The sequence below is a fragment of the Typopeltis vanoorti genome, chromosome 11, assembly GCF_054136105.1.
Source record: "Typopeltis vanoorti isolate ZY-2024b chromosome 11, IOZ_Tvanoo_1.0, whole genome shotgun sequence".
Lineage (NCBI taxonomy): Eukaryota > Metazoa > Arthropoda > Arachnida > Uropygi > Thelyphonidae > Typopeltis > Typopeltis vanoorti.
The window spans coordinates 32,969,807-32,990,735 of NC_143559.1; the positions used below are offsets into that span (position 1 = coordinate 32,969,807).

Genomic DNA, 20,929 nt, shown 5'->3' on the forward strand with positions numbered 1-20,929 from the left:
TCATTTTCTACTATATGCAAAATTATCAGTGTCAATCTTGTAATTACCTATCAACAGTTTAAATGTCTCCATCATGTCATCTCTTCATCTTCTATTCACCAAACTTGGTAGTTTGCATGCCCTCAGTCTATCCTTATAAACACTACAGAGTCCTGATATCGGTTTTCTGCCCCATACCTTCTCCATGATTAACTTAACTTCTTAAAATCCCATTGATCAGATCTAGGCACAATAATCCAGATGTGCCCTGATCAGGACTTCATGCACCACTGTTTTATCTCTACAGGTCGAAGTCCTTATTGCAGCAATCCTCTGGGTTGGGTTGCCTTCACTACCTTTGCAACATGTCTCCTAAACTTCAATTTTTTATTACCTATCACCTCAAGACACCATGTCTCCCTTCCTCCAGTACAAATCCACCAATGGAGTAAGCAGCCTTCCATTGGTGGATCCAAAATTTCAAGACCTTACATTTAATTGCATTAAATGGACATACCCATTTTTTCCCCATCTGTCAAGTTTATTTAAATACTCTTGAAGGGCCACTTCATCAGCAATATTACTAATAACCTTTCACATCATCTACAAATAACTGAATATTTCCCTGCAATCCAGCGACAATATCACTGACATAAAGGTCCCAGTACTGATTCCTGTGAAATTCAACTTGTGACCTTCCTCTTCCTTGATATGGTTCCCCATACACAACTCCCTGATATCTATCAGCCAGTCAATTTCCCATCCAATTCACTAACTAGATATCAAACCTCATGTGCTGGAACTTAACATAAAGTACTGTAATGCAAATAATAATTATAGGAATACCTTAGTATTCCTATAATTATTATTTTAAAAAGGGAGATTAAGTTCCTAGCCCACTGTTCGTAAAGTGAATTGTTCATAAATTGAGGTAAAATTATAATATACTTATATGAGACTGGTTCCTTCAGTATAAATAGCTTAAACAAATTAATCTTTTCCACCAACTTCTTCATTTATTTCATTAAACAAGGACTCTGCCTTGTTCATGATTACCGAGTTACAAAAATGTTCTTTTCATTCATGTCATCAGTCCACAGCAGTAATAATTTTTTTCCCTTATTTTACTTGCTTCACTCCTTGAATATGATTTCTGACACTTTTACATTAACAATTCCAGCAAGTGAAGTGAACATTAAAAAATGGAAGTCATTCTGATCCATTAATTTCAATGCTTTACACACATCAGAATAACTTCCATTTTTTAATCAATAGTAAGCGATTTTCTGCTTTTTCTAAATGAGAAAGATGTCGATTCAGCTCTATGTTTAGAGAACATTTTTAATTTATTGTTTAAAACACTAATATTAGTAAAATTATCTTCATAAATACAGGAATAAATAAATACAAAATAGCTTATTGCACTTTTCTACATACTGTTACTGGATTTTATCGCAATAACTATCATCATAATTAATATGAATGACATAACATCATAAATGCAAAATAAGAAATTGCGACAATAAATACCTCAATTTTTTTTTTTTTTTTTTAAATCTAGCTCATCTAGATTGATTCTAACATGGGATTAATTTGTCAACCATGCCAGATTCTTCCATCCTCTTCATCATTACTGTTAATTTCCTGATACGCATCCTCAAGGAGTACACAGACTACTAAGGCAGAATAATACAATTAGGTTAATTTCCCATCAATAATTTTCCTCTGAATTATTCTATTACTTTTCAGCACTTCAATATTGTCATATTTAACATCACAGTCTTCTAAAGCACTTCAACTGAATCACCTAGACCTTGGTCTTCTGTGTTCCTCTTAAATACAGACTACAAATTGCTTCGTATAATGTTCCATTTACTCCAAATAATTGTAGTGTTTTGAAAAGCTTCTCTTTCTGGACACTTTTTTGTATGTGTTTTCCAAATCTACAAAACTCATCCTTGATTACTCAAATATTATTATTATTATTATCTGAAACCTCCAGGGAGTCAAGGGATCATTGAGGGAGGTGATAAATTACACACACCAACTATCATACCTACTCTTAAATTCATTCACACTATATACACTCACTACCCCTAAAGGCAAATCATTCCACTCACTCACTGCTCTATGAGAGAAAAACCTAGCACTCACCTTTTTCTTGACTGCAAACAATCTTAACTTCCATGGATGCCGCATGTTCTTTCCCCCACCTTCCATATAACAAAAAATTTCATTAGAAGAATCCTATAACACCCATTCATAAGTTTATAAACCTCTATCATATCACCCCTCTTTCTCCTATTAATCAGTCTGCAATCGACATACTCACAATCCATTCTCATAATCTAAATCTCACAAACTGGATATAATGTTCATAACTCTTCTTTGCACCCTTTCCACAGCTTCTTTATCCCCTGAACCCAGGAGACCAAATCCGCGCACAATAATCCAGGTGTGTGTCATATCAAGGCCTCAAAGAGGCAAAATGATTAGCTTATCCTTACATGTCAAGGTTCACTTCAACATCGTAATTATCCTCTGAGTTGTATTTGAAACTTTTTCTATGTGACCATTATGCCAAGATCTCTAGCCTCATCAGTTTCTTGTAGCATAACCCCACTAAAATAATATGCTGTTGGAAATCTCATCAAGCCAAAGTGTATAACTTTACGCTTACTAACATTAAACTCAAGGTTTAGTTGGCACCCCTATCCCCCTCCTCCAATAAAAAAAATCACTTTAAAAAAACATTTTTTTAAAGTATTTCCTCCTCTTTGGCGCCTTTACTATCCTGGTGCCTGTGTGCATCGCACACATTGCACATATGGCCGGCACGCCCCTGATTAAACTGCTAGCATTTTCTTTTGCCCAAATTTCCAGCCTATTCAAATCATTTTGTAAGTGCTGGATATCAGTAGCATCCCTGATTGCTGTGCCTATCTTCACATTATCGACAAACAATTGCACATCTCCTGTTAGACCATTCCTAATGTCATTAATATATAAATTGGACAACAATGACCCAAGCAATGAACCCTGAGGTACACCGCTGGTCACCTTAAATCTGGAAGATTCACACCCACCATATACCACTTTTTGATATCTGTCTGTCAACCATCCAATGATAGAAGTCAAGAGTTTATGTTCTGATCCCATATTTTCTAGTTTATACAACAGCCTTTCATGTGGTATCCTATCAAAAGCCTCAGCAAAATCCAACATTATCATGGTGTATCCATTCTCTTTATCCAACTCAGCAGTAACATTGTTATAAAATATAAGCAAATTGCTAAAACATGACCTTACTTTAGTAAACTCATGCTGCTCCTTGTGGAGTACAGCTTGTTTGTCTACCTATTTCTGTATGTGAGTTCTTACTAACTTCTCTAAAATCTTCTCTACCACACTGGAGATATTGATAGGTCAGTAGTTAGACACATCAGTTTTTGCTCAACTCTTGTACAATGGAACCATCATACATTCTTTCCATTCCTGAGTGAAACAAGTGAAAAGGCCTAGCGAATTGGGTTGAACATTCCTTCAGCAAAGTGTGGTGATATTCCATCTGTCCCTATTAACAAATTCTTATTTAGGTTATGCAACAGCTCTTCAACTTCATTTCATGCACCTCTAACTCTGCATCCAATGTAGCAGTCACACTATGCACCATGTTACATACACCTGGTTGATATATTTTAGCAAAGTTAGCACTCATTAATTGAACAATTTCATTACCTTCTGAAACTAGAGTACCATCTGTATTCAATAAAGTTATTCTTTCACATTTATTCTTTCTTTTGCTTGCAGCATAATGATAAAATTTTTTTGGATTGCCTTTAGTTTGCATAGCCAATTTCTTTTCCGATTTAGCTTTCCAGACAGTTGTCATTATTTATCTGGCTTGAGCTTTATATATTTCATAACTCCTCTCTCTCTTATTCTCACAAAATTCTTTCCAAATCATCTTCTTCTTGTGGATCTCTTGCTTAATAAGGTTCCATTTCACTCCCAACCTATTTACTCTTCGCACACTAGAGGTACTTTTAGAAACCACCCTCATTTAAGCACTTTTCAAAGATTCCCATGCATTGCAGACATGTTTTCCATTCAGTAACTGATACATGAGACCAAAAATAGCATTCTCCAAGTTGATCATAATTTCCAGCTTTTGAAGTTCAATATGTAACCTGTTCTAATTGGAACATCAATATAATTAGATACTTCCCAAGAAAACACAGCATGATTACTGTCACCAACTGATGGCAAAATAGTCATATTCTTAACTGAGATGCTGTAGTACAATAAATACACTAAAAAAAACTACAATAATATACTAAAAATACACCAATAAATCTAAGAAAACACTCAATAAATCAGCAAAAATCACTGGAGCTTACTTTCAGGAGCTTACTAACAGCATGTCTTTTCACCAGATAGCCTCAAACCCAATTCATTGTCAAAAAGTGAAAATCTGATCTTGACCACCTGTATCTGGCCTGAATCCAGCTTTTCTCCAAGTTTTTCTTCCACAATTTTTCTCGGTCTCTTTTCAAGTATGCTTGCATAAATGTTACCTGGAGCACTTAGAAGAGACATTCCTCTGTAATTTCTCACATTAAACTTTATTCTGCTTTTTATGGATGGTAACTATTGAGAACTCTACTCCAATCATCTGGAATTCTCCTTCTGATCAGGCCTTAGGAATTATGCAGTGTAATCACTTCAAAAGCTTTTGATGGTTTTACTACCTCAACTACTCCTGTTTGCATTCCTCTTGAAAATTTTCTTCTACTGTTCTGTCACTGCTTGTTTTGTTTAACAGTCTTTCAAAGTAATTACACCAAACATCAAGTATATCCTTATCTTCAGTTTCATGTCACCTTTATCATCTTTGATTCCTTTTATAGTACTCTTTCCTCCACTTCTAAGCTTCTTGATAGTCTCCATGAACGGTATAAAGCGCAGGCCAGAAGGGTGACGAGTGTGGTAAGAAAAGCAAAAAAGGATTACGAAAGAACATTGGCCATGCAGGCTAAAGAGAATCCTAAACAGTTTTTTAGATATGCAGCAAGTAAAAGGAAAAATGTACATGGCAGATTGATTTTAAAGAATGCCGATGGTAGGGAGGTAACTGAATCAATTGAGATAGTTGAGTTACTGAGTGAGCACTTTGCAAAAGTATATCATCCAGGTGGTGACATTGCAGAAACGAATAAACCAGTAGATTATACGGGAATTGTGGTTAATGAAGTGGAGATGAGTAGTCTATTGCATAACCTCAATGTCAATACATCTGTGGGATTGGATGGTATACCAGCTTGTGTTGTACGAGAAGCAGCTAAAGAATTGTCAGTACCCTTGACCATTTTGTTTAATTTGAGTCTCGGGTCTGGGTTAGTCCCGAGCGGGTGGAAAGAGGGGAAAATAGTTCCACTGCATAAAGGTGGTTCCAGGACTGCTGTTGTGAATTACCGACCGATTAGCATATCAGGAATCATTGTCAAGGTCTTAGAGAAAATAGTCAAGAGGAAAATACAAGATTGGATAGAAGAAAATGGGATACTGTATCGGGGACAGCATGGTTTTGTGAAGGGTAGGTCATGCCTCAGTAACTTGCTCACGTATTATAACACAGTGACGGCTGAACTGGATAAGGGTAATGGGTTTACGGTGATTCTACTGGACCTTGCCAAGGCCTTTGACAGGATTCCACATGGAATTCTAATCAGTAAATTGCAGCATATGGGAATGGACATAGGGTTGGTGAGATGGATAGGAGGGTGGTTGACGGAGAGATATCAGAGAGTGGTTTACTCGGGAGTAGAGTCCACAAGACGGCCTGTGACTAGTGGTGTGCCACAAGGATCTGTTCTTGGACCACTGCTGTTTAATTTGTTCATAAATGATATAGGAAATGATCTGAGAGGAACAGTTCATTTGTTTGCGGATGATGCGAAGTTGGGTAGGGCAATAGTGAATGCAGATGACGTCAAAATTTTGCAGGATGATTTGGATAGATTGGAGGTCTGGGCTAAGGAGAATGGATGTCAGTTTAATGTGGCAAAATGTAAGGTTATGCATTTTGGGGTGAAAAGATTGTCGGCAGTTTACTGCATTGGTGGAACCGTGCTCCAGGAAATTGATGAGGCACGAGCTTTAGGAGTGTTGGTAGATAAGGAATTGAAATTTAGGGGACACATTGCAAAAGTGACCAAAACAGCTCATCAAATCACTTGGTTGCTGAAGAATACGTTGACAAGCAGAGACAAGCAGGTTATTGTTCCTCTGTATCGAGCCTTGATAAGACCCCATCTAGACTACTGTGCTCAGATTTGGTCACCTAGGTTTCTTCTTGATGGGGAGGAGGTGGAGAGGATCCAGAGGCGAGTGACCAAGATGATAGCAGGTCTGTGGAATGAACCGTATGAGAACAGGTTGAGGATTTGTGGGTTGCAAAAATTGGTTGATAGGCGGAGGAGGGGAGATATGATTGAGACATTCAAATTACTGAAGGGTTTCTATAAAATTAATTCAGAAGATATTTTTGAGAACAGGGCTGGTTGTGGGAGGACTAGGGGACATCCATGGAAACTGGGCAAAAGTGTGGTTAGTAAAGGTGTTAGAGCTGGGTTCTTTACTTTTAGAGTAGTGAATGAGTGGAATGCGCTCCCTGAGTCTGTGGTGGATGCTGTGACAGTGAATGAGTTTAAGGTGAGGTATGATAGATACTGTATGAATGTCAAATAGTTGTGATGAATATGATTTGGGGCCTCCCTCAATGAGTCTATTGACTCACTGGAGTTGCCCGTAATAATAGTAATAATAATAATAATAAAAAAACATCTAGCCAGCTTCCTGTTATTTATTTTCTATAATTCTTCCTGAAGAATGTTCAGCTACTTTTACACATAGCTCAGCTCTCTTACATTTTTCTCTATATTCTTTTAGGGTATATGCTGATTTATTTACTAGGAACTTTTCGTATGCTTTCTTCTTTTCCAGGACTCCTTGTGTCCACCATGGTGTTCTTACTTTTCTATCCTTGCAGACAACTTCACCACATGCCTCCTAATTGAATCAATCAATGTTTTCCTCTGAGTTTGTCACTGAGACTCCAAGATTTGGTTCTTGTTTTCAAACTGTTTCATTTTTCCAGAATAATGTTTGTAAGGTTGCGTCTACAGTTTACCTGTAAAAGTCTCCCAAACTTTAATTTAAAACTTTTTTTAAGACTTTCTTACATACTGTTCTTTTCAATGTCATATTCATTTTTTACACTATTTAAAATGAGGTGATGGGCATTTCCCGTTTCAAATCCTCTTGTATCTTAAACCAGCATGAGGATATTACTATTAACAATGACAGTCAATGAGTCTTCTCTTGTCTTCTCTCGTTGTGAACTTATACACATCTTTATGCTGGAACATGGTGTTAGTAATGACTAGATCATATCATGAACAGAAATCCAGCAGGCACTTGCCATTACAGCAATCCCTCGATTAATGCACCCCCCATTAGTGCATTTTCGATTAGTGTGTCATTTTTTTTCAATACCCAAATTTGATTAGTGTGCCCCTCTAAAATTCAATTAGTGCACCTATATACATCTTAAAAATAAATGTTACAGATTTTAAAAATTTTTGATCTATAGATTTTTTATGGCTAACTATTTAAAAAATCACTCACCAGGATGAAATAATTTCGTTACCGATTTGAAACATTTTACAAAGTTATTTTTTAATGGCATACTGCACTATTTCCATGTACACTATGTTCCAAATTTACTGCCAAATTTATGTCATCTGCTTTACATAGCATTTTGCTGATCATATCATGTGCAATTGTTTTCCTTACTTTTTTATTTTAAATTATTTTCCTAACCTTTAATCATGAGTAAAGGAATTTGTGTAAGAAGGAGACTATTGTGATCAACAAATATTTAATGTCGATGAAACTGGCCTTTTTTTGGAAGCGAATACATTCCAAGACTTTTCTAGCCAAATCAGAGAAATCTCAGCCTGGTTATAAAGTCGCAAAGTCGAATGAAATTACTGCTAGCAATATGCAAACCATTTGGAAGCACATTCTTCCACACTGTGCAAATGATTTTAGAGGCTTTTCAAATGAATCTAATTTAATTAAATCTCATTCTGAGAAGATGAGTGATTCTGACATGAAATTTAATCACTGACAAGCCCAAAGAGATTTCACAGAAACAATTTGAAAATAGTTTTCGTATGATCGAAGTTTTTAAGCAGCAATGCTCAGAAACTGACCCTGGTGAAGAGAGAACCAGTAAAATTTGCAGAAGAGGCAATAGGGCCACGCCATGAGTTGTATGAAAAAAAAAAGAATAGCTCAATTCTTTGTTAAGAAGCAGAATAATAAATTTATATTCTGAATATGTTTTATTGTCTTTCAGCTTCATGGTTTTCCTTTAACTAGGCCCTGAGACATATCCTAATTCTTTTATAAAAAAATTAAGGGTCAAAAAAGAAATCTGAGGAACGAATTATACATTTTCCCATAGGTTATTATATTCGATTAGTGCATTTTCGATTAATGTGCCTGTTTAAAAGAACGCATTAGGTGCCTAATTGAGGGATTGCTGTATTATTATTAATCTATCCCCTTTCTCCAAATTTTCCCGAAACATTTCTATATGCCTAGTGAAATTCATTTCTCACTTTGCTATTTAGATTTCCAACAAGGACACAATTTTCCATTTCTTTATGTTAGCTGCCTGCTCTAATGACTCAAAAAATTCCTCCACTTTTAACTTAGGAGCACTTTCTGTGAGACAATAGGTGTCTCACAGAAAGTGAGCACAAATAAGTGTCATTGTCCATTTCCCCATTTTTCCCACACAACTATTTGAAACTGCTTTCCAATCAAGAACTTTATCTTCTACTCCTTCTTTTCCTTGATCATTACTACCTGGATATAACAGCCAATACTTATTATTTAGTAAGATCTCGCCTATTTTTATCTTCTTTGTAGCAGTAATGGCAATTATATCTATGCGGTACTGTTCCAGTTCTTCTGCAAGTTATTTTCTTTCCATTAATACTCCTTATGTTGATGGTTCCTATCTTCAGTTCTTCTGATATTGGTTTGTTCTTCATTTTCTTCTAGCTATTAAATTAAAAGTTGTTCCAGTAACTAACTTTTCATTGTTCACCCTAGTTCCCCAACAAAAACAGCAGGGGCCTTGTTTAATCATGTGACACTCCAGCAGACATGAAATCTAGTCATGTTTTACCACCATTTTTGACAGCCAAGTTCCAAATTGTACTCTCCATTGGCTTAAAGCAGAAATACATATGATAACAGATATTTTCATTCAATTTCTGCTAAATTTAATGCTTTTCAAAACTGTCTTTTAATAACAATAATAATAATATAAAATCCAAATTTACAATTTTAATGCAAAAACAATTTAATGCATACATTTTACAAGCAATTGTTAATGTCTTACCTTCTTGACAACTATGTTCATCTTTTAGAGAATTCTCCGGAAGAGAAATTTTAACTCCAAATTCATCAACACACCAACAACTGTCCTTATTACACTGAAGAGATTTATAAGAGCCATCTTCTTTGCATTCAGGAATAGGAATACCTAACTGTTCACTTGATCCACTCTTTTCAAGATTCATTCCAACTTCTTTTAGATATTCACACACTAAAAAAAATGTTTCTCAGATTTTATTTGTGATATGGTAAAGTTTTGTTGCGTGTTATAAATGCATAATAAGTTTTGAATAATTATCAGTATCATGTGTGTGTGTGTGTGTATTATTTATTTTAATCCTTAGTTCATCCATGGTACATAAGTAGCAATAGGTTTACACCCTTTCATGGGTGGAATTCACATATACATTATGTCTTCAGCCTGTTTAGAGAAAGCATTTATAGTTATAACAGAAAAGATATATCCATAGATTTGCAAGCTCTCTCTCTCTCTCTTTTGGAAAGAAGCACATGAACTAATTTTGTTAAAGTGAACATGTATAAAAAACATATTCCCACAATACGAGGCATGCATTACAACTTCATGCTTTCATTATGCAAAGATCTATAACTTTCTTAAGAAATTTTTGTACATAAATACCAAGAATACAGACAATTTACCAAATCACACAAAAAAAACACATGTAAAACCAAGAGTTTTGTTATAGAGATCACTGAGAGAAATTTCAATCAGCATTTATATGCTCTGTGCTATAAATATAGCACATGTTTAATGTTAATAGCATCATTGGTCCATTTGGGGCTCGGCAGCCCCAAATGGGCTGAAGTAGCTGGCAAAATCTTCAGAGGAAGATTTTGCCAGCTACCTTTATTTCTACCCTTAGCATGCCAGTTTTTCTCATTTATGGCTTGAAAATCTTTTTCAATTACATCTTCCCATCATAATCTTGGTCTTCCTTGTTTTTGCCTTCCTTGGGGGTTTTGCAAGAAATAATTTTTTTACAGGATTGTTATCATTCATTCTTATGAGATGTGCAGCCCAGTTAAAATGATTAATTATAAGAAATTTGACTGTCTGTTTCTTTAAAATATCTACAGAGTTCCAAGTTGAAGCATCTTCTCCACTAATTACTTTCCTTAATACCACCAAGAATGCTCCTGGTTATTTTTCTATTTTTGAAAGAAAAATACTCAGGAGCATCGATGTCCAACAGTTCCTTGCAGCATAATTTTGTAGGCATCAATCATAAGCATTTCAAAAAAATAATTTTTTTTATAATGATCCCACAATGAAATCAAGGTTAGATAAAATGGGAAAGTTACTCTAACAACCAAACATCATATCTGTATATCACTTCAGGACTTAAAAAAAGCAGGACTGTGATCATACATGGGAGACAGCCAATCATCTGTCACCTAAAGACTGCATAAACATCTGTCACGTGAAATTTAAAGTATGCCAGATGACATTCAAACTATGGCACAAGAGATTTGACAGATGTTTTATGAACATTATGTTGCTCATAATGTTCATAAAACATTATGAGCAACCTGCTGATAGCAAAGCAAATATGCTATCCACCTGACAATCCAGACTGGCATGAACTATCAACTTCGAAATTTCAGACTTCAGACACAGTCAGTATGCTTGCCTAAGAGGATGGTCCTTAATGATCCATCCTCTTAGGCAAGAATACAGATGTATGCAATAAATATGTATTACATATTTACATAATACAGAATAAATATGCATACATATTTAAGTATGCATATAATTTTCGAATTTTATGCATACTTACTATTTTTACTGTGACTTTCTGATCTAAATATTTCTTTACAAACTTTTCACCATAACATCCAGAATATCTTTTAATAAATTTATTGTTATATGAAAACTACAACTTGCAACATGGACTGCTTATTGTTTTTTAGAAGAGAGTATGAAAGTAATTTCAGTTTTATCTCAACGTAGCCTACTGTAATAATCATACTTTCTATTAATTAAAACATAATGCAGTAAGTAGGTTTAGACCAACTGTATGTTTCGGCAATTAAATGAAACAATGAATGAATAAACAGTCATCTAATAAACAAAGCCAGTTAATTCATCCATCTCACAATGAACTACTTTATCATAAATTTTATCCTGTTTTTACTGAGTCTTGAGTCAATAGTTTTTTTGTTTTTTTTGTGTGTATTTTTTTCTTTTCAGATTTTTGATTTTAAATATAACCCTTATAAACTGAAGAAGTTATATAAATTTGTTCAAAGCAGGCTATTACCAACATACATGCCTTATATGGAACTCAAACCCACTTTGTAATAAAAAGCAATGGATTTACTCAATGAAGTATCATTGCAAGCTTATCCCTTCTCGTTAGCAGACTATTGGCTGTATTTTTTATGCTCTTACATATTTAATTACATGCTAGTGGATAGGTGCACATTTAATACTGATGTAGCAAAACAGACCCACAGATCATTTCCTGTATAACTAAACCAGATCATATAAATCTATCTTTTTATTAGATCAAGCTATATCAACCTAGTAGCAATTAATCTAGAAAAAAAAAAAAAAAAGAATATGTTTAAAAGAAAAAAACAGAACACCAAACGGATACCCAAAAAAACTTCTTTTGTGTGTCCAGCGTTAAACAGTGAACAGTTTGATAATATCTAATAATGAGGTAAAAATGAACCTGATTCTATCTGTAGTAATGAAAAATCTCATTAAGGAGAAAGAGAGTGATTCCACTTCTATCAAAAACAACACAAGCATTGAAATCATAATAAAAATAATGATAAAACTATTGAAGCTGGGAAGGGTTATTAGTAATAGTGCAGATGTGATAGCCCTGCAAGAGGATTTGAATAAGCTAAACAGATGGGCAAATGAATGGGGGGTGTCAGTTTAATGCAGCAAAATGTAAGGTCTTGAGGTTTGGGACATATCGATGGGATACTTCACACTCTATTGGGGGAATTGTACTGGAGGAAGTAGGGGAGACAAGAGATCTGGGGTTGATGATTGATAGAAATCTGAAATTCAAGGGACATATTGCAAAGGTGGTGAAGGTAACACAGAGGACTGCTGCAATACTGAGAAGGACACTGACCTGCAGAGATAAAAGAGTTATCATCCCATTGTATAAAACCCTGATCAGACCACACTTAGACTATTGTTCTCAGATTTGGTCCCAGGATTTGAAGGGGATAAATTAATTGTGGAAAGGGTACAAAAGCGGATAACAAAGATGGTTTGAAGATTGTACAATGTTAGTTATGAGAATCGGCTGAGGGAATGTGGACTGCAGAGTTTGGTAGATAGAAGGAGAGGTGATATGATTGAGACTTTTAAACTGTTGAGAAGTGGTTACAGGGTTGATACTGGGAAGTTCTTTTGCTTGGTTGAACAACGGGAAGGAGTGATGACAAAGGGCCATCCCGGGAAGTTACAAAAGGAAGCTGTGAGCAAGAGGGTGAAGAGTGGTTTCTTTGCATGGAAAGTGGTTTAACCGTGGAATGCATTGCCTGATAGACTGGTGAGAGTGAGAACACTCAATGAGTTTAAGGAGTGTGACAGACTTTGTGCTTCCTAGGAGGGACCTCACGCGATGAGTCTTCATAGACTTTGTGTTTCCTGGGAAGGACCTCCTGCGATGAGTCTTTTGACTCCATGGAGGCCAGAATAATAATAATAAAACACTGATAGTGCTCATAGTGATTATAAAATGGCCTAAATAGCCCTTATCAAATTAAGAAATATAAGTGGTCAACTATGACTGTCTCTCCCTCATTTATCCAAATCCGGTAGGTACCAAACAAGATGCAAATGTAATCTACTTACACAAGAAAAGCTGGGTGTCAAATATTTTCAAAAAAAAAAAAGAGGGAGACAAAAAAGTAGATTTTTTCATTTACCAGAGACCTTTCACAAATGACTGAAAAGTCATACCTGTTGCCTCATACTGAATGGAAGGAAAGGAGATTCACAGAGATTCATGAGGAAATCATCCATCCTTGCTTCACAATCAGGTTTCTACAAACAAGTCATTATCTATCAATCTTTCTCACAACTTCTGTAGTTGGAAGTTGACCAACTCCCAGCAACATTTTCCAAAATCTCTATTCTCCTTTTAACCTCAGGATCTTGATCCATTCATATACTATAGTTTGCTATACCCTGATTTCAGCCACAAAGATTCTTGTGCTTATTCCAGAAGTGTCTATTTTTTTGTTTTTTTTTTTAATCTAGGATCTAAGTTCATGTTAATATTAACCAGGGATCTAAGTCAGCAGTTGTTTTGTCTATGATTTAATTCCAAATAATGAGACTTCAGGTATGTTATCCATTTTTACTACTAGAAGTAAAATCTTTTTTTCTTTTTTTTTTTTTACCGAAACTTTTGAATCTACTTTAAAAATAACAGGATTATGGATAGACTTACAAACCGAGCATTTTATGATACTGACTATCTTCCTAATGTTTGATGTCATTCAGAGGTCTGTCTTATTTAATGCGAATTTTGGTTTAGCTCACAAATATATTTATGTGAATGGATGCAATCACAATGTATCTAGTCCAGAATTAAATACTGTTAAAACTTGAATAGCACATAAACTTTTAATCTATCAATAAATCATTTACAGCTTTAAGCACATACAAACCACATGTATAATGTGCATATAGCAGCACTCAGTGTTTGAAATGCCCCCCCCCCCTTTTTTACCTTCACACATGCCCGAAGTCTGGCAATGCTCTCTCTAAATCCACCTTCAGGCTAGCAATACTGAGGTGTCATCTCTTGCAGGCTACTCTTTCATGCTCCGATCACAACTTGAAGTCCAATAGATTCAGATAGGGACTTCCAGACAGCCAATCAGATGGTGATATGCAGTCAGGCACATTCACCTCCAACCACTGTTATGTGCAGAGAAGGTCCACTACCTACTGTGAAACAAGGTGTTTTGTCAGGGGGCCAAACCATAGGTTTCAGCATGGTGTCTACTCATACGCAATTGTTTGGGCAATTAAACGACTCTTCAATGATGAAAATCTTCTCATCTATGAAGAGGATATCTCAGTTTCTATTCTTCACGCACTACTGAAGAAGTGCCTTTGATTTTATTATCCTCTGACTCACAAGTTGTGGTGTTAAGAAGTGTCCAGTAGAACATTAACTGATGACCCCAGGTCATCAGTTAGTACATGTGACATCATTCTCTGAGATACATTCATCTCTCGCAATATCACTTTCTGCATTCTCACAGGATTACAGCAGAGGAGTGATTTCACAGCCTTCACAAACTGTTATGTCCTAAAGCAACGTGGTTGACCTGTTCTATGGCAGTCAGATATGCCTTCGATATCATTATAATGGTTAATAGTCAATACACAAAGATCCTACTGATCCCAAGTGTTTTTAGCATGTTGTAAACAACAAGTGGCTTCATTCCAACATTGTGAAGTGCTATTACAGCTACACTGTTCTCAAAATCTCCCCACTGTATGTTAACTCATACAGTTAGACAACTCTCTCTCTCTCTACTGATAAACACGCAAACCTTTGCTGCACAGAACCACTAATGGAACCAGTCTCGTGCAATTCTGTGGGCAGTGCAGAAGTTGTAACAGTATTAATGATAAGACTGTGTACATGCTTAAGAAAGATCTTGATGGGAAGAATGAAATCGGTAGTGAAATCATTTTAAGTTATTTTTTAAACCAATAACAGCAGTTCTTTCTATTAACTCTGGATCATAAATATCAAAAAAGAAAATTCTATGAAAAAATAAAAAAATGATATTCTAAAAAACAAAATAATATAAAAAATAAAAATGCAGAAAACATAAAAAACAATGAACCACAATGAACAATACCTTTTCTTTCCACAATGAACAATAACAACTAACCAGAAGCAAGAAACAACAGGAGCCACCAATCACCGACAGGTAACAATAATATAGTTAGCCTATCCGACCACGCTTTAAACAAAGATGAAATCTCAATACTTAACAGAGGTTTAAATTATGCCATAGTACCCAAATCGATAAACAAACTTGAATTTATTTGTAATATTGAAAGAGGCCTAAGATTCATCCCAAATAACATAGCAGAAAAAATACGTTTAGAAACCCTAGCATTTTAAATCATAACAAAACAATAACAAGCAACCTAACTCAACACAAAATAACAGCGATAAAATCACTAAAGTCAAATCCAAACATCTTAATAACCAGAACAGATAAAGGAAGTGCCACCGTTATCTTAAACCGAACTACTTATGTGGAAAAAATGAATCTGCTGGTCTCAGACAATAACACATACAAATTAGTTAACTATAACCCAACTAACAGAATCAAAAAGAAAACAGAGAATCTATTTAAGTCAATTACCACATGGCCGAAAGATACGGTCAAAAAAACTATTTCCACATTCCCCGAGAATTTACGGGCTACCAAAAATTCACACACCATTAAGGCCAATAGCCGAAGGGATTGATAGCCCGACTTATCACTTAGACAAAAAATTGGCGGCAACACTCAAGGAGTTGGTAGGTCATTCCCCCTCCTATATCAAAAACACACAACACTTCATAAACATCATCAAAGACATTACATTAGAAAAAGATGATCTATTAGTCAGTTTTGACATCTTTGCCCTCTTTATGAATATCCCAATCAATGACACAATTCTTCTTTTACAGAACAAATTTCCTCCAGATATCACGGCGCTCTTTGTGCATGTATTACATTCTAGTTATTTTGTATGGCAAAATGCTTTCTACCTACAAAAAGAAGGCACAGCCACGGGCTCGCCATTATTCCCCCTGATTGCTAACTTTTATATGAAACATTTTGAACAACTTACTCTAGATTCCTCCCCTTTAAAACCCAAAGTTTGGCTCAGATGCATTGACAATGTTTTCGCGATTTGGTCTCATGGCTGCCAGACACTAGACACTTTTCTTAGCCACCTAAACAAGCAACACAAACGTATACAGTTCACAACTGAGATTGAAAAACATAACACACTGCCGTTTCTAGATACACTTGTCACACATCTTCCCTCAGACAATCTTTACTTCACTGTTTGCTGGAAACCGACACATACTGGCCAATGAATGGTATAAAGTGCAGGCCAGAAGGGTAACGAGTGTGATAAGAAAAGCAAAAAAGGATTACGAAAGAACATTGGCCATGCAGGCTAAAGAGAATCCTAAACATTTTTTTCGATATATTGCAAGTAAAAGGAATAATGTATATGGCAGAATGATTTTAAAGAATGCCGAAGGTAGGGAGATTTTAAAGAATGATTTTAAAGAATGCCGATGGAACTATTTTCCCCTCTTTCCACCCCCCCCCCCTCGGGACTAACCCAGACCCGGGTTAGTCCCGAGGGGGTGGAAAGAGGGGAAAATAGTTCCACTGCATAAAGGTGATTCCAAGACTGCTGTTGTAAATTACTGACCAATTAGCATATCAGGAATCATTGTCAAGGTCTTAGAGAAATTAGTCAAGAAAAGAATACAGGATTGGATAGATGAAAATGGGATATTGTATGGGGGACAACATGGCTTTGTGAAGGGTAGATCATGCCTCAGTAACTTGCTCACGTTTTATAACATAGTGACGGCTGAACTGGATAAGGGTAATGGGTTTACAGTGATTCTACTGGACCTTGCCAAGGCCTTTGACAGGATACCACATGGAATCCTAATCAGTAAACTGGAGCAGATGGGGATGGATATAAGGTTGGTGAGATAGGTAGGAGGGTGGTTGATGGAGAGATACCAGAGAGTGGTTTATTCAGGAGTTGAGTCTAAAAGACGGCTTGTGACTAGTGGTGTGCCGCAAGGCTCTGTTCTTGGACCACTGCTTTTCAATTTGTTCATCAATGATATAGGAAAGGATCTGAGAGGAAGTGTTCACTTGTTTGCTGATGATGCAAAGTTGGGTAGAGCAATTGTGAGTGCATAGGATGTCAAAATTTTACAGGATGATTTGGATAGTTTGGAGTAATGGATGTCAATTTAATGTGGCAAAGTGTAAGGTTATGCACTTTGGGGTGAAAAGAATAGCAGCAGTATATCACATTGGTGGAACCGTACTCCAGAAGATTGATGAGGCCAGGGATTTGGGAGTGTTGGTGGCTAGGGAATTGAAGTTTAGGAGGCACATTGCAAAAGTGGCTAAATCAGCTCATCAAATCACTTCGCTTCTGAAAAATACTTTAACAAGCAGAGACAAACAAGTTGTTGTTCCTCTGTATCAAGCCTTGATAAGATCCCATCTGGACTACTGTGCCCAGTTATGGGCACCAGAGTTTCTTCGTGATGGGGAGGAAGTGGAGAGGATCCAGAGATGAGTGACCAAGATGACAGCAGGTCTGTGGAATGAACCTTATGAGAATAGGTTGAAGATTTGTGGGTTGCAGAAATTTGTGAATAGGTGGAAAAGGGGTGATATGATTGAGACATTCAAATTACTGAAGGGTTCTATAAGATTAATCCAGAAGATATTTTTGAAAATAGGACTGGTGGTGGGAGGACTAGGGGGCCATGCATGGAAGCTGGGCAAGAATGTGGTTGACAAGGGTGTTAGAGCTAGGTTTTTTACTTGGAGAGTGGTGAATGAGTGGAATAAGCTGCCAGAGTCTGTTGTGGGTGCTACGACCGTGAATGAGTTCAAGGCAAGGTATGATAGATACTGTGTGAATGTCGAATAGTTGTTCTCGAGATGATGTTAGGGCCTCCCTCGATGAGTCTGTCGACTCCTTGGAGTTGCCCGGAATAATAATAATAATATACACATAAACTCCTACCACCACCCAACACAAAAACTAGTTGTCATCAGTACCCTAAAAAACAGGGCTCTGAAGATCTGCTCCAGTGAACAGGCACTGAAAAATGAATTTAAAGTGATCAGTAATACTTTACAAAAAAATGGATACAGCCAAAACACTATTAACAAAATTCTCTACAAGACCTCAATAAAAAACAAAGACAAACCAGACTACAGTAAAACTATAACCATTCCCTAAATTAAAGCTACATCAGACAAAATAAACAGAGTACAAAAATACAACCTCAAAGCCACCTTTAAACCTCTTGCAAAATTAAAAATCTTATCAACTCATCCGAAGACCCTCTCCCTCTGCTGGCCCACCCTGGAGTATACTGTATTTACTGCACCTGCAACATACCATACATAGGAGAAACAGGACGCAGAATTCCGATCAGACAAAAAGAATATAAACGACACATCAAATATGATAATTATGGTGAAGCTGGCCTTTTTGATCATGCTCTGAACACCTTACATAGAATTGACCGGAAAAGCACTAGTTGTCTACATCATCAAAACATGGTATGAACGCAAATTTAAGGAAGCTTGTGAGATCATTATCAACCACCCCAATCTGAACAATAATGAAGGTCTAAAAATACCATACATATGGAAGGCATATATTCATCCCACGAATCCTTCCTTTCTAAGAACAACTATAAACAGGACTCTAGAAAATCCAAGATCCTAAATCCATAATAACAACTTTAATACTAAAAAACAGGACATCACTGTTTAAAAAAAAACAAGAATAAAATAAAAATTTTAAAAAAATCTATAAGAAAGTTTATTCATGTTGTAATTTATAATTTTTTTTTTTAAATAAAAAATAACAATTGTAATAATAGAAATAGGACATCACTGTTACTGGAAGGAAAACCATCTGTAAGCAAGAATATTTATTCATGTAATCAAAAATTCAATTAGCTTGATGTAATTTTTTTTTTTTTTTTTACACTAGAGATCATGCCAGTGAGTAACATGTGATCAAATCATTGTTTCTCTAGCTTATGGTTTGAAATGTAACGCAGCTTGTCTTGTATACAAGACGAGCTGCATTATGTATGCTCCAGATGATGATCTTGATATGAAGATCGAAACGTTGGGATAATAAAAAGAGTTATTCTAACACGATCGTAGAATCTATAATTTCAAAAATGAATGCTGATCACCGTCTAACACTAAAGAAAGGAATAAATGGTAAACAATAAAAAAATTAAGAAATAAAAAATAAAACAACAAGCAATAAAAGCAAGAGGGAAAACAAGAACACAGAAAAATAAAATAATGCACAAAAAAAAAGAAATATCTCATTTCATCACTGAATGGTGTATTACTACATTTTCTAGAATTATTGTGCCATACTGATTAATAGCACAAAGAATTAGAAATAATGCATTATTTCTAATGTTTGAAGTAGTGTCAACTCTCACTATACAGAACTGTGAGTCCACATGAATGGTTTAAGTAGAAATAGTTTGCTGTAGTCATTTTTCTTCAGTTCTGCACTGTGCTCAGTCAAGGCTGGTAGTCTGTTATGTTCACTATAGTAAGAGTTGACTATACAGGTATAATTCATAAGATGTGAAATACATATATAAATTATAACTTATTGACATATTGATTAATAACTGCTAAATTATTACAGTCGACTTTCACTACATCAAATTTGGAGAGCACCACTAGAATGGCTTGTTATACCAGACAGTTTGTTATAACGATTTCCTTTAGCATAAAATCATGCCAGTGAGGCTTTGGTTGGAAGTTTTCAGTAGTTTGTTATAACAAAAATAATTATTATGGTATTTGTTATAGGGAAAGTCAATTGTACTGCTCTATAAGAATGCGATGTTCTAAAAGCTGTTAGAAGTTAATGATTTATTCAATAATGAATAAACATCCAACATACACTGGTGTCCAAACCGAAGGACAAACACTATTTCTGAAGATTACAACTGCAAATTCAGACGAATAACCTTGGCAATTTGTATAACTGACAATTTTGAGTAGAAAGCGAGTACACATTCAAATTTTCGAACTGCATGCAAAGGGATCACGTGTTGGCTCTTTAGAGCACCAACAGGATAAAAAGGCAAAAAAGACTACACTAAGTGAATTATGTTTGAAGGAAGCTCTTTCTGTGAAGGAATAAAGTTGCAAACTTTGATGTTTTTTTGTAATGTCTCAAAGACATCATCTAGATGATTTGATTTCACATGAGGAAGAATTATTGGAAAACTTGAAGAAGGCCGCTGAATTACTGATATTGCCAGAGAGTTTGGAATCTCACATAGTGTTGTATTCAAGATCTAGGCAGTGTTTCAAATCAATGGAATGTGTTCCGGACATTTGCTAAGAGTTGCCTTCGCTCTACCATGAAGCATGAAAAGAGATTTTTAGTTATAACAGCAAAATGTAATCAATGCACCATAACAGGTCAGATTGCAAATCGGCCCCATTCAAGCACAAGTATGCAGATATTTCGACCAACTGTAGCAAGATATCTGTGACAAGTAGATCTATATGCCCGAAGGCCTGTAGTCTGTATCTCTTTATCCACAACTCATCACAGAGCACATTTCAGTGGTGATTGGTGTTGTATCCATAAAAATTGGACAAGATATCA

The 20,929-nt window shown here is 35.7% G+C and overlaps 1 protein-coding gene across 1 annotated transcript in view; it reads right to left on the minus strand.

Moving 5' to 3' along the window:
• Positions 1-20,929, minus strand: part of LOC150101422 (uncharacterized) — a 274,314-nt gene that overhangs the window by 202,539 nt on the left and 50,846 nt on the right. The window contains exon 10 of the mRNA XM_090400110.1: positions 9,461-9,667. Coding sequence (XP_090256236.1) covers positions 9,461-9,667 — 207 coding nt within the window. The remainder of the gene's footprint in view (positions 1-9,460; positions 9,668-20,929) is intronic.